The 15148-nt window shown below is 42.9% G+C and overlaps 1 protein-coding gene across 3 annotated transcripts in view; it reads right to left on the reverse strand.

Moving 5' to 3' along the window:
- GCLC (glutamate-cysteine ligase catalytic subunit) overlaps positions 1 to 15148 on the reverse strand; it is a 48027-nt gene that overhangs the window by 19154 nt on the left and 13725 nt on the right. For all 3 annotated transcript variants that reach the window (XR_010413656.1, XM_045867022.3, XM_045867021.3), the window contains exons 2-4: positions 5015 to 5127; positions 4037 to 4219; positions 653 to 766 (exon numbers count right to left, since the gene is read on the reverse strand). Coding sequence is in view for 2 of the 3 variants with exons in the window: in XM_045867022.3 (XP_045722978.1) it covers positions 653 to 766; positions 4037 to 4219; positions 5015 to 5127 (410 nt within the window). In the remaining variant the exon portion in view is untranslated. The remainder of the gene's footprint in view (positions 1 to 652; positions 767 to 4036; positions 4220 to 5014; positions 5128 to 15148) is intronic.

Below are 15148 nucleotides of genomic sequence, written 5' to 3' on the forward strand. Positions count from 1 at the left end.
ACACTGTAACATTTGAAGTTGGAAACTCCATCTATAAATCTGTTCCATCAAAAGACTCTGCATGTTAACAGGTGTGCAGACCTGTCAAAGGAATCAACACTGGCAAGTCCCAAGGGCCTCACCTGCAGGTCAGGAGCCTAGTTTAGGACTATAGAGGAGATTCAAGGTACAAAGTAAGATCAAACTGTTGTGGGCCCTGAAGCCACTTTGAACCCAGGAATGAAACTACAAGCTACTAGAGCTAGAAGTTAATAGAATAGAAGGTAAAGAGTTGTACATATCTTGCCTTGTCATGAAAGTATAGTAAGTGGAATGAGATCACAGAGAGGGGGAGAAAAGGTAGGAATAACTAAGAAAACTTCCCCAAATAGGCGCTTATAAACCTAGGACTGAAAAAATCTGTACACTTAAGATGACAGTGGCTAAGCCAACGACTTTAAGATGACCTGTAAGATGGGCAAGTCGAGCTGTGCTCTAAAAAGCAAGGATCAAGCAGTCACATGTGTATATCCTGCTGGGTTCTCCGGTTCATTACAATAGGAGGCTGAGTTCAGTAAGTGCTCAGCAAGGATTCTAGGAAGGAGCGCCTTACTCTCAGCAGGCACGGGTAAGAGTGAGGGACATCTGTGTTTAAAGGCAGAGCCATACTCACCTGAAGCGGGGGTGCTTGTTTATGGCTTCATCAGGAAAGAAGAGGGACTTGGAAGCTCCTCCTTCAACTGGACTGGGTTTGAACTCTGGCAGCGTGAACCCAGGACAGCCTAATCTACAACAAATTGAAGAACTAAGTAGGTAGGATTTGTTTTCAGAAGTTAATAACGTCTCACCATCACTGCACCTATTAAGAACCACCCACCGTCTACTTTCCCCCCTACCAGGAGTCTAGCACATGAATGCTGTGTAAGTACCGTGCTTTACAAACACCCCCCTTGTACTTGGTCTTCCTCACCGACATCTTTGGCGATTACAGCCTGTTAAGAGACTTTATCCATTCACTCGGGATCTCTAGAGTGCTTCTTCACGTCCTATCCATCTCTTCATTTAACAGAGAGCACCAACAGCACAGAAGTCCCTTGGCTAGGTCACGTCAATTGTCACAGGCTATGGGTTCCCTCTACACAGCGTCCGATGGTCTTCCTTTACCATCTCATCTCTCATCTGATTGTTTTTTGACCCCTGCACAGCCCCACTGCCCCCAACCTGTTGATAAGCCTTGTTCAAATATCAAAGGGCTCTCCTGCTTTTTGCCTCTACAGATCACCTCATGAGTCCCTCAGGATTACGTAGTGTCTCTACAGGTGTCCCCATCCGCCTCCAAGATCTCCCTCTGATGTCTAAGACCCAACCCTATTCTCTTACTTGACCTAACCAAGAGCTTTAATTCCAACACAGAAAAAGGAACCTCTGTCTTTATCCCTAAAAGTAAAGTTCAAATTCCACATCCAGCTCTTCAAGTTAAGAATTTTAAGGTCATTGTTAAATGTGCTGTGAGACAGGACAAAGACCGACAAAGTTTGTGAATACAAAACAAGGGAGGCTCTTGGCAGGGCTTTAGATCAGTGGTAGGAAACTCTGGGCTTAAGAGCCAAGACTACCCATGCCTTATGTTCAGCCCCTACCTTTTATAAAATAAAGCACCTGTTGGCTGCCCATATCCGCCTTGTGAACAACAATGGAATTTGCTGATCTTATCTGGAAAACCGTTTCCAGCTATAATGAAGGTTCCTGAGAATTCTTGCAGCTGTGTGCATTATTTACTAGGAGCCTGCAAACTTAGGGAAAATCCTGTAAGAGTGGCAGACTTCAACCTTGAGGATTCTGAGGCAACCAGAATTAGACTGAATGGAGGGAGAATGAAAATGTGTTTGGCAGGACAGAGACAGTCAGAACTCTGATCCTCAGACTCCTACAGCACTGTTTTTCTTCCAGACTGGCACCATCCCACAAACCCTTCTGCAGCACTGGAAGATTTCATGTCCACCCTGTCCAATACCAGTGTGTCCAATACATGTGCCTAGTGAGCACCTGAACTGAGCCTAGTGTGACTGAGAAACTAAAATTTCTATTTAAGTGTCATTAATTTAAATTTAAATATTCACTTGGGCATGGTTTTGGATTATAGCTCCACGATACAGAGTTTTGCCTCTTTACAGAGAAAAATCACACAGTTTACACTTAAGAAACCAAGTATTCCTTTCTCTCTTGATGCCAAAACAAAACTTTCCTTATCATTTACGACTGATAGAAGGTGAGGCTTCTCCAACTAAATAATTATTATTCTTGTTTTGTTTACAAGTCCAAAAATACCCTCCCGTCAAAAAATATAAGTTTTTAAAAAAATTAGATTTTTAGAATAAAATTTATTCCTCTGTCTCAGCGCTCCCTTTATAGTAACTCCTACTGCTTTTAGGATAGCAACCCAAATTCTCAGTTAACAGGATCTGGCCCACCAACTACCTGCCCAGCCTCCCCTTCCCTCTCAGAGTCCTGGCCCCACCGGCCAGCCTTCTTCTGGTTCTCAAGAGGCTCCGTGCTCTCCCTATTCATCCTGGGACATTTGCCCACTCTGCTCACTCTCTCTAGGCTGTCCCTCCCCTCCCCACTCGTAGTAAAGTCGTACCAGGACTCTGGACATCACTCCAATCCTCTTCCCCACCTCACAGAGTCCACCTGACAACCACGTCCCACTCTCTGCTCCACATCTTTTCCTCCCAGCACTTCAACTTTATATTCCCTAGATCTGTGGCTATCTGATCACTCAGTCTCCGCAGAGGCAAAGACTGTCTATCTCTTTGTATTCATGACTGCATCCCCACACTGCATGGCTCTGGCATGGAGCAGGCTCTCAAGTATCTGAGTGAAAGGCAGTCATGATTTTTTTTTTTTTTTTTTACCTCCTCCTTAAAACACTAGGCGCAAAGGACTATGCCAACTCTCTTCCAAGCAAACCTGTCCACCCTCATCCAGCTGGGGCTTTTCTTCTGGCAGGAAGCAGGGAGTGGCCTGCCTAATGGAACAAAGCAATCACAGAAAATAAGAGATGTATCTCTAAATGTTTGAGTTGCTTAAATAGGGTTTCAACCATTTAGATGTTACACTGAAGATTTTTAAAAAGAAAATCCCTTCCAAGACCAGTGGTAGGATTCCGAACACCTGAGTTCATTATGGACATTTATCAGAAAAAAGAGGGATGGTATAAAAATAGTTCTAAGTGTTTCAGTCTATGGATACCAATCCCCAAAGCTCTTTTGAACCCTGAGGAGGAAGCATACTTTGCCACAATCTGACAGCTAGCACAGGTAAGTCAGATTTACAATTTGGTAGAACTGCATTCCTATGCAGAGCTCCTATGTGTAACTGTACGATATTTATGTACCTCATTCTAGCTAAGAGCATAGCTTCACTATTTATGGTTTTTTTTATATTTATTTTTAGCAACTTTCAGCCATAACTAGATTTGATGACAACCTGTAAATTTCCTTTTCAACACAAGACTCAAACATGGCCTAATGACCCCCCTCATTCACAGTTAGGATGTATCAGCAGTGGCCTGGGAGCACGGATGCCAGCCCTCCACCAGGTGACCATCCCACCGGCCACCAATACCAGCATCTGCCAGCAGGCAAACAGGCCCAAGGAAGCAACGGTGAGAGTCGAGTGAGAAGAGCACCTGATAATCATCTGACTCAGCTACTCCTTACAGGGTCAGAACTGCCTGGCAGACGCGCCGCTCCCTCCACCCCGACCTGGGGTGGATGCCACCACGATGCTAGCAGTCACGGTGGTCCTCACGGTCTTGCCCACTGAGGCCAGACGAATGCTCTCACCACAGTGCCCCGGGCCACCACCCGCCTGCTGAAACTGGCACGCAATTTTGCCTGTGGCTCTAACATTACAGATTCTATCAAATGCAGCATATAAAGTACGAACTGTCTGTAAAGTAGAACTGTATGGTCAAATGCGTGGGTCATGATCTGTTCTTTTAGAACCTAAAGCTCTGAACGATCTGCTGGGGCATGTTCATTTAGGAACTAACCTGGGAAATGAAGTTATTGTGCAGAGAGCCTGGTTTTCTCCTAATAAAGAAGTCGCTTCCTTCCGACGTTTCCTCATGTTGTCTTCGACTGTGTTGAACTCGGACATTGTTCCTCCATACGGCTGTCCGGGTGTACCTTCAATCATGTAACTGCCATACTCTGGTCTCCACAGGGTAGGATGGCTACAGAGGAGGAAAAATTCCATTCCCTCATATTTTGCTGCCGTCTACTCAATTTTTGGAAGTTTTTAAAAAGTCACTTCCAAAAATGGAGACACCACTCCATATTAAATGAAGCTAAGAACTCCTTTACAGTTCCCAAAGGCTGGTCATTCTCCTGAGCTCTTCAACTAGGTGAGGGTTAGAAGTACAAATATCCAAAATATTTGTAAGTAACTGAAAACCACACACAGCCCACTCACTCTTCAAGACAAGCTAGTCCACTTTGTGAGAAAGGGGAGGAGGCCATAGGGGCTCTTTCAGTTCACTGTTGGCCTCCAAACTCAAATGCTGCCTCCCGAAGTTGCCGGAGTAGGAAAATGGAACTGAAAAGTACATGCCCCTTCACCTCTTTGTCTACTTAGAGAAGTATTAAAAAACATCCTACCAGCCAAATAAACTCAGTGTAAGTTTTATCTGGCACCATGGTTTGGGATCTCAGTAACACTCTGTCCATGTTTTTTTTTAACATTTAGTAATAGTAAGCAGGCTTTATACTGTGTTGATAGTTCTAAGTGCTTAAATACATTAAGTATTTAAAATGTCAACACCCTACACAGGAGGTATTACTATCTCTACTTTACAGATGAAGAAAGAGAGGCATAGAGACATTAAGTAACTTGCCCAAGGTTACACCCATCTATGAAGTAGGGGAACCAGGCGATGCCATCCTGCCTCCTACATCTGAAGAATGATTCTACTTTAGTAGTTCTAGCAGGTTCAGAAACACTAAAGCAACCCTTTGGTTTATCAGCTTACTTTGGGTTTGTCCTTTCCCCCTTTTCTTGTAGAGTTTCAAGAACTTCCTCTCCGGACAGGACCAACCGGACTTTCTTATTTTCATGATCAAAAGACACCAACATGTATTCCACCTGTTGAAAGTAAAAGAAAGATTAACCTCCTTCCAGACTCGTGTTCAGGGTCATCTTCAGGAGAAGGCAGGGAGATGTGAAGGCTGGAAAGGACCCACAGTAACTTGACAGTCACATTTGCTTACGCTACATGGCACACAATGACTGTTCTTTTGCATAATAAGAAAAACTGGAGAAAGCCATCAGTCAATAGGGCCACTGTTTGAGAACCAGAACTTATTCCTTCATTACTTCTTTCTCCTGCTCTACTTAGTATCCCAAAGAAAAGTCAAGATACCCATTTTGACAGATTGTACTTTAAAAGTATTTCAAAGCTAAAATTCTATAAATTGCAATTACAAAAAGAAACTGCATTTTTAAATTTATTTCCTCAAGTGGCTTACCGGAAGTTTACGAAAGTGGTTATCTGAGCAGATTATCATGGTAGATTATCCTCATTTACTGGCAGGTTATTAACTCCCATTGTAAGTCTCACTGTTGGAGAGTTAAATCATAATCATAAACCACCAGTATGGAGAAGTTATTTTAGGAGTTTCAACAATTTAATTTTGGTTTTTCAAGAGTAACTTAAGACAACTTCCCCACCCTGAAACCATATGCAATTTACAAGGCAAGGTGCACTAGTGCATTTATAACAATACCTGGTGGAATTCTGATAAAAATCAGGAGTTAAATACCAAAGTGAGACTTTTCTGGGCAGAGTACAAATAGAGCCTGCTTTTGTTTTCCCTGAAATCACATGCTTTTAATCATGATAGTTGGTGTAAACAGTGAAGATTATGAATCATGATTTATGGCTGAAATAAAACATTATCCATATGTAAGTGAAAAGGTATGGAATCAGACCATTCAGGCAAACACTTCAAAGTACCCTTTGGACAAGATACTGGGACAGAGAAAAGAAAAGGTGATCAACTGGTGCCCCACGAAGCAGACCAGTCAGCAGAAATACTTTGTTTAGCTTATCATAAAAAAAAGAAAAAAAAAAGCAACAATCCAGTATCAACCTGACATTTCACATATAAATCCAGATTTCCAGCCTTAAAAACAAATACCCAGAAGCCCATTTCTACTGGGTGGGGTATGAGCTGCTCTCCTCTGAGGGGGCATGCTCTGGTCTGCGGTGGCCTATTCTTTATTATGTGTACCTGCCTGGTCTTGGACGGTGTTTCAGTTAGCCATCCATTACCACAGACACAGTCTGTGTTCAACAAGAGACAGTTTTACACCTCAGCTAAGAAATGGAATTATAAAGGGGAAAAATGTTAGTAACCATAGAAAATAGCCTGGCAGGTTTAAACAGTAAAAATTAAACTTTCAACTACCTTTTATTAGTTGTTGCTATGGACTGAATGTTTGTGTCCCACTCCCCCAAATTCATATGTTCAAGCCTTTAATCCCCAATGGGATGGGATTAGTGTCCTTACTAGAAGAAATGAGAAAGATGATCTCTCTTGCCACCATGTGAAGACACAGCAAGAAGGCAGCTGTTTGTAAGCCAGGAAGAGAGCCCTCATCTGGAAATAAATCTCCCGCCACCTTTAATCTTGGACTTTCCAACCTACAGAACCATGAGAAATATGTCTGTTGTTTAAGCCACCTAACCTATGGTAAATGTTACAGTAGCCTGAACTAAGATAGCTGTCTTACTGATGAGTTTAAGTTCCTATTCTTGCTTTTCTATTAGAACTTTTTAGTTCAAGAAATAGGTAAGACTATTTGGTTTAGCTACATGAACCAGAAATGTGAAATTTGCACTTGTACAATCACTCAATGTCAAATGCCTGAAAACTGGGCTGCAGAATCCGGAATTGCTCCCAGATTTAAGTACAGATAGCTATCCAGGAGTCCTGGATCTGGATGGAGAAGCTAAGAGCTGATGGAACAAGAAACTTTGCTAAGTCTCAGGATGGATATATAAAAATATCCTAAGTGTTAGAAGCAAGTTTACTTTTAAATGAGCATAATGCGAAAGGGTATGCTGTGAATTTTCGTATGTGGATCCTAATCTCCAAATCCATCATTTGAAGTAGGCATGATCACCTATTTTACAAATGTGCAAATATGCCCAGAGAGGCTGAATAAACTGCCCAAGTCCACAGTGTAAGGGCAGGGATGTGAACCTAGCCCGCCTGGCCTCGAAGCACAGCACACCTTGCTGCTAGGACTCTAAAGGATGCCAATCTTGGTTAGTAATGATAAGCTTTTAGAAAAACCGTTATGGGGTGCCTGGGGGGGGGCTCAGTCAGTTAAGTGTCTGCTTTCAGCTCAGTTCATGATCCTGGGGTCCTGGGATCGAGCCCTGCATCAGGCTCCCTGCTAAGGAGGGAGCCTGCTTCTCCCTCTCCTCCCGGCCTGTGCTCTCACGATCTGTTGCTATCTTTTTCTCAAATAAAAATCTTTAAAAAAGAATCGTTATAAGCTATATGAGGCAGGGACATGATATAATAGTGGCTGAAAATCTCACAAATTGATTATGCTTTATTTTATGAAGTGGGCCTGACATCATAGAGACAGTGCTGTTACAGTTATAGATTTCAACAGATGCCTTAGCCCAGCTCTGCCTCTCTGAGGAGGAATCTTCCTACTTCAGTACTTCCTCCTTTGATCACTGGCTCCAACATATCTGCACGGCATCATCAACTATCTGTGTTCTCTTCTTAACCAGAGAGCATGTTTCCTGCAAGACAGATGAAGAGACACTTCCTAGCTTACTGGGTTCCCATCATTTATCTATTATCAAAATGAGCAAGAATTTTTGTACCACTTATATAAGCTAAAGTGCAGTAACTCTTGTTGGTTTCCTAGTTTTGAAATAATTGAAATCCTTAGTTTTCAAAATCACTGAGACCATGAGTTTAAAGCATGGGAAGGGCAGAAGAACAAAAAGCTCAAACTCAGCCTGAGTTTTATTTTTTATTTTTTTAAAAAATTTTATTTATTTATTTATTTGAGAGACAGAGAGAGAATGAGAGAGGGGAGGGTCAGAGGGAAAAGCAGACTCCCTGCTGAGCAGGGAGCCCAACGTGGGACTTGATCCCAGGACTCCAGGATCATGACCTGAGCCGAAGGCAGTCGCTTAACCAACTGAGCCACCCAGGCGCCCCTCAGCCTGAGCTTTAAATATCAGCCAAACGGATGACATTTAAAATGCTTACAAACCAAACTCTCCTTAGTTAAAAAATAATCATCCATGATATCATTAAGCAAATGAAACAGAAACACATCAGAATATTTACCCAAGGAGACAAAAAACAAACGTGCTTACTTTTGGATAAAATGAAAGTTCAGTTGGAAGCCTTAAGAACTCCCTAAACATTTTTCCAACTCAAATTTAAGGTGCTCGGAAGTAACCACCTCCCGCCTCCCCAGTCGCTTTGATTTTCTGCCTCAGTGCTCAGGATGGTTCTTTCAGTTCTTGTCTTTGTTATCTTTTTAAACCCCTCCCCCACCCACTTCAATACATTTATGTTTATTTCTAATTCCAGATCACACAAACATCAAATGATTAACTCGATCTTTCCTAACAGCCAAACTAGAGCCAAAATGGAGTTTGGTTCAGTGAGCTAGCTGTTGAGTGATAATAAAATGACACATTAAGGCAATGCTTTCCCCGTGTAGAATACCTAATGCCACAGGATTTTATTATATCTGGATTTTGTCCCCATCTTAAACTTCCTTTTTGCATCCAAAGGATGAGAGAGAAAAAGATAAAATCAAAGAGAAAATAACAGAAGGGACATAGAGGCCCTTCTGAACACAACAGATTCCAAGGATCAAACATACCTGCTTCCTAACTTCAAATAGCATGCGGGCTGCGTAATCAGAGTTATAGCAACATCTATGTACACTGAACACATACCCAAACCCGAAGGCATTATAAGTGGTCTGCAGAGTGACTAATTCAAATTTGTGTAATCAATATAGTATTTCAAAGTAGCAGAAATAGCCCCTGGGCTCTCTATTCCCGGTTAAATGTAACTTAGGGACACTGCTATGTGGTACTCGTCATTTATCTTTTTAAATGGGGGGAGAATAGACACAATCAAAATAACTTACCACTAGGTGAGACACTCATTTTAAAATGTGCACTTTTTCTACAAATGAAAATTAAAATTTAGATTTCATTGCCAAAAAGGCTAAATTTTATCCCACTAGGGTAAAAAGCCACTAGTATCTTGGAGCTGCTGAATCGAAGACAAAGGCCCATTCAAAAGACTATTATGTAGGCTACGTATTATAGAGTGTTGCTAGGAATGACCTGAACACAATAACCCACTAGTCATTCAGTGCAGGTTTACACAAGCATGAGGTGCTTTATGTTCATCCAAAAGTAGGCCAACAGAAGTAAAGAATCTTAATTGAGGGTGATGTAAGTACTCAGGACAATGCTGGATGTATAGCAGACAGTGAAATACTTGTGGCATCAGAGTTCAAGATAACAAGAGTAACCATTAATATCAAAATATTAATTTTTTTAGGACTCATGTTGTCTTTACATGGCATTTACCACTAATTTAAAATAAATTTCCTTTGTAAAAAAAAAAAAAAAAAATTTTTTTATACTCTACCATGAAGGTAAGGATTTCAAGGAGCTTACGAAAGTAGAAAGTAGAAAATTTCTACTCCCTGGAGGTAAAAATGGTGTTCCATTAGGAAAGCAATCTAGGTTCTATAAGGCTCAGAAGCAGTTAGAGGCAGTTCCCTGTGTTAGGGAGGTTCTACTTTGAGAAATTGTCTCCAGCCATCCTACCGAAACTCAAAATTTGGGGTTCAGGGCCAGCTGCTCTACTCCACTGTTGGTGGTTGTCTTGATGCCTGCTGGAACTACCTGTCGCTTCTCAGAGACCCTGTTTTCTCTTTACGCTAACTCCAAAGCAAGCCCACAGCCACTTTGAGGGTTAAGGATCCAGTCAGAGTTCATGCCCGCTCAGCACCCAAACCCATGATCTTGCTGTCTGCTCCCACCCCTCTGTCCTTTTACCCACTCAACCAGGCCCAGTATTAGTAGGTGTTGGCAATACGGTGAAGAATCAGGCAGGTGTGGCTCTGTTCTCAAGCTTCCACTGTGGTTCTCAAGTCACGGACAGTAACGTAACAGAGCCAAACGATCTGGGAGAGTGCTCGGGATGACCAAGTAGAACTGTGCGTATGCAGTAGAACTGATCCAGTCTAGGGGATCAGAAGGCTTCTTGGAGGAAAGGGACTGGCCAGACGAAGGAGAGGGTCTACTGATGTTTCAACAACCTCCCAGAAGACTCCCATGCTTTCCCCAGCCACCATTCTGACTGCAGCACAATCACAGGTCTGGCTGGTCAGAGATGCAGATAAACTGGGTCCACCCCATAGAGATCACGCCACAACAGTCCTTCTCTAGATTAGAAGCAGTTTTAAAGCTCGCAGCCATGCCTTCTGTCCAAAGACTGTTTTCTCACATGGCAAAATACAAATGACCATTACTTCTGGGCACACTCGACCATCCAGTCGGATGGCATCCTTTTCCATACCTAGCAAGATACACAAACTGAGAGCACCCAAAGAGGTGCTAGCTGCAGGGATGCTTATTTTTAAACACCTGTACTTAAATAGGGAAGACGTGCATGACGAGACCAAAAGAAGAGCTGTGCTTCCACTTGAGTAAGAAATTCTAATATGGATGTAATGAAATTTGATGTGGCTCAATGTGATTGAAGGTGGACTCCCAGGTGAGACACATCTAACAGCACTGCAAATACCAAAACCACTGTTTTATGCGGTTACGTCTGAACACTTTGGGGGGACTAGTAACCATAAGGTAGAATCTGTAACACACGTGCTTTTGTGCAGCCTTGTTTACGGTGAGGTTTTAAACTGCTGATAGGTTATATTAAACGGCCCTATGGTCCCCAAAGAAATGCTTTAGTAGTTTAGTCTAAAGTTCTATCAAATTCTTAAATTATTGGATGTATTTTGACTTTCTCTCCTACTATGAAATGTCATTTCGTACCACAGAATTACACAGGGTGTACTCTAGGGAAGTTTACACTTTAGGAAACCAAAATAAATGTGGCCTCACCCTGACCTGGTCTTCTGTTGGCATCCTAGATTAGGACTTCAGCTTACAGAGTGTGCTGCTTTTTATTTATAATATGTTAATCTCAATTTTAACAATACATAACCATCAGTGAATTTCCTGTATGATTCAGTGAAGTAACTTCCTTGAATCATCATCTTGGCCCACACAGAGAAAAATTTTTCACATGCCAAGATTAGTAACACGAAGAAGCCTAAGTGAAAAAACTGAAGACTGTAAAAGAGGGAAAGAAGAGGCGCCCAGGTGGCTCAGTTGGTTAAGCTGTCTGCCTTTGGCTCAGGTCAGGGTCCTGGGATGGAGCTCCGTGTCGGGCTCCCTGCTCAGCGGGGAGCCTGCTTCTCCCTCTCCTCCCTGCTTCTGCTGTTGGTCTCTCTCTCAAATAAATAATAAAATCTTTAAAAAAAAAAAAAGGAAGAAAATGGGAGTTGCCAGGGAAAATAAGAGACATAATGACACCTTTCACTAAAGAAAAAACATCACATTGTCCATTCTAGTAGATAGTAGGCACATGTGGCTATTCAGATTTAGATTTAACTCAAATTAAAAATCCAGTTCCCAAGTTCCACTAGCAACATAGGGCTAGTGGCTACCCTACTGAGTAAAGCAAATATTTCTATTACTGCAGAGTTCTGTTGGACCACACTGGACTAAAACCCAGAAGAAACCACAACCCTGGAATTGTACCTGGGCATGCTAATTCATGACATAGAAAATCCCTCAAAGTAGATCTGCTTTCATGTGCTGTTAGTAGCATGAGACATTTATTTTCTGGGCCTCTGACTTTACGTCTATTTTTTTAACCATACCACTACACTTCAGGCATGTATCAGTTTTAATTTTCTGATGGTTATAAAGACCATGTTAAGGGACTTAAGGGACACCTGGGTGGCTCAAGTCGGTTAAGCGTCTGCCTTCGGCTCAGGTCATGATCCCAGGGTCCTGGGATCGAGCCCCACATCGGGCTCCCTGCTCGGCGGGGAGCCTGCTTCTCCCTCTCCCTCTGCCTGCCACTCTGCCTTCTTGTGCAAATAAATAAAATCTTAAAAAAAAAAAAAAAAGAAAAGAAAAAAGACCATGTTAAAGGCATTCCTACCTTCTTTCTAATCAAATCTAGCACAACCTAACCAGTCTTCTCACACAAATTAACACCACAAAAGGTAGTTCCATCAAGTAAAGTTACCAATGTGATGCTTCCTGTGGCTACCAACTTAACACAGGCAACTCAGCAGTTAAAACAACCTAAACCTAAACCAGAAGACAAGTCCTCCTGAAGAAACACTATTGTAAATATAGTTTTCATTTATCTCAAAACATCTGTACTTTAGACCTACAGCTTCTGGGTTCTAAGGACAAATGAATTCCTTGGCTCTTTCCTGTGAACATATTCCTCTGCTAGAATCCTGGTCACCGCGTGGCTAACAAGGAAGGAGGTAATCTGGTCCCCATCCAGATAGAGGCTGCTTTGGATCGACTGCTCTGCAGTGCTCAGTGTTGCGGGGCGTGCATCACGAACCTCTGAGGTGGCTCCTACCAGGTGTAGGCGAGCTTAGGGCTTTAGCAGGGGGCACGCTGGTGCTGGAGAGACTACCCGCTCTCCGTGGTGGTACCCAGCTCTGCCTGAACGCACTCCTAGAGCTGGGCAAGAAAACAAGCACATTCCTTCAAGGTATAAGTTAGGTTGGCCTAAATTCAAGGACTGCCCGAGAAATAGAAATCTGGAGTTTTAGTTTTTAGAACTAGTGGTAGACTAACCCACCAAAGGGGTTTAAAAAAAAAAAAAAAAGTGCTTTCTAAAGAGACTGAGAACCAATGCTAAAACAGAGAAATTCCACCTCCAAAGTGACTGCTGTGCCCAGAGAGGCTCACCTATGCCCCCAGTGACAGGGCAGGGGGTGGGGGGCAGGGATTGAACACCTCCAAGTTTAATGCTATATTCCACCGTCACAAGAATCGAGCTCACTCTTTCGTACTCATATCTCATAAAGGCAGCGTCAGGGCTCCCCCTCAGGAACACCACCTGGATGTTTGGGCATATCCCACTGAGAGCTATTCTAACCTTAGGTTGGGATGTGAAAGATGGAGACTGCTGTTCACGCGAACTCCTTTCCTGCCCTATTTGAAATTCATGTGAAAGAGGTAAGTCGAAGCGCCTGATTCTGGCCCACTACCTGCTGCCCTGGGCTGAGGCTGGCACGGGCTGCATAACTATCGAGTGAGGTCAGCCCGATGTTCATATAAAGGGCTCCACCGCCAGCAGAAGATTAGCTGGGAGGCTGCAGTCACGTGACTAAACCCGTTAGCATTTGTCCTGCAGACCGAGAAATTTACCAAGCATATTCAGAATTATAATTTTGAAAGGATGGGGCATTTCCCGAGAAGGGAATCACTGGCCATCTGGTAACGAAAAATACTGAAGCATCTGGGGCTCTAAGACATTTATATTTTCACTCAAACAAAAAGTCTACTTCCTTTATCACCACCAGCCCTTCCTCTTTTTCTTTTTCTGCCCACCTTCAATCTCATCTTGGGTTGGAGCCCATGAAGACGGTCAGAGTGCTTTTCCTCCTGCTTATTTGGGAGCTGGTATATGGGGGCAGCAGGCTTTGGAGTCCTTCAGTTTCTGGGAGGGAGTACGTAAAAACTGCGTGTAAACTGCCTGAAGCAGGAGTAAGTACACAGCACCACTCAGATGCTAGTGGCTATTGTTTTTAGCTCGTGGGCGGGGTAAGTTTATTGAGACAGAATAGAGGTGTTTTCCAAACATCAGTTACAACCCTTGTAGTGAGCCAAAGTAGGCTGTAATCAACATTACACAAAACTCTTGAAATAGAGACTACCAGAATAGGTCACTCATGGGAAGGGAAGTACCATTTCACCAAAATATTTCATTTGGCATTTGTTTCAGGTACTATAGGACTCAGCCAAAAGTGAAAGCTGGTAGTGTGGACCACCACCTAATTCTGCAGTCAAGTAGTCCTGGGTTCCTGCACCAAGCAGATCCCGTCATTCCCCTCTTTGAAACTTTCAAGCAGCCCACACTGAGCAAAAAACCCCACACCCCTCACCCAGAGCATTAGCGCCAGTCTTCTGGCTCTGCCTCCTTTGTTTCAAACCTCCCTCTTCCCCACCATTTTGGGGCCACACTTCTGTTCTTCCAACAACCAAGTCAGGGCCTTGACAGCACTTCTCTCTGCTTGAGAAGATTTCACCTCATCCCTTCAAACAGCTGGCTCCTGTGGATCACAGATTAAGTGCTACCTTTTCAGAGAAACCTTTGCTGACCACCCCGCTCCCTCAGCACTAGGACCTCTTTCTTGTCCCCATCCCCAAGGGGGCACCACCCTGCTCAGAACAGTCTTAATTTTCCCTCTTTTCTTAGAAATATTACCATTACAGACATTTGGAATTTGTCTTAGACTCTGGGCCTTAGTTTCATCATTTGGAAAAATGGGGGGGGGGGGGGGGGAGTCCCTTCCAGCTTTAAAGCAATACAAGTATCCCCCTGCTTTTCAAAAATTTGAACCAAGCCATTTCGTTTGTATGACAGACCTACAATTAGCAAAGGTTTCCCCATTATCGGAAAGCACAGTGTTCCTATAAAACCATGCTTGTGTTCCCTCTCTTGCTGTGTCTCTGTCAAATAAATAATATCTTTAAAAGAAAAAAAAAAATTTCGTAAGGGGAATTGGTATAGAGAGAAGAGTGTTCCCTGTTTTCCAAAAGTTTGTGGTAGGCCACTTGCTTTTACAAAAGACCTGCATTAGCATGGTAACTGCTGCCCCCCCACCCCCCATAAAAGCAAAAATCCTCTTTGGATTTCTTTCGTTAGTGAAAAACATACTAATGTAGGTCTTTCATAAAAGCAAAATGCCGTAATGCAAAATTTTCAGAAAGTGGGGGATAACTGTACCTGTTTTTGCTAAATGAAAGAAATCTGAAGGTTTTTTT

This window comes from Mirounga angustirostris, unplaced genomic scaffold, assembly GCF_029215605.1.
Source record: "Mirounga angustirostris isolate CCGP_5_RB_7025 unplaced genomic scaffold, mMirAng1.0.hap1 SCAF_8, whole genome shotgun sequence".
Lineage (NCBI taxonomy): Eukaryota > Metazoa > Chordata > Mammalia > Carnivora > Phocidae > Mirounga > Mirounga angustirostris.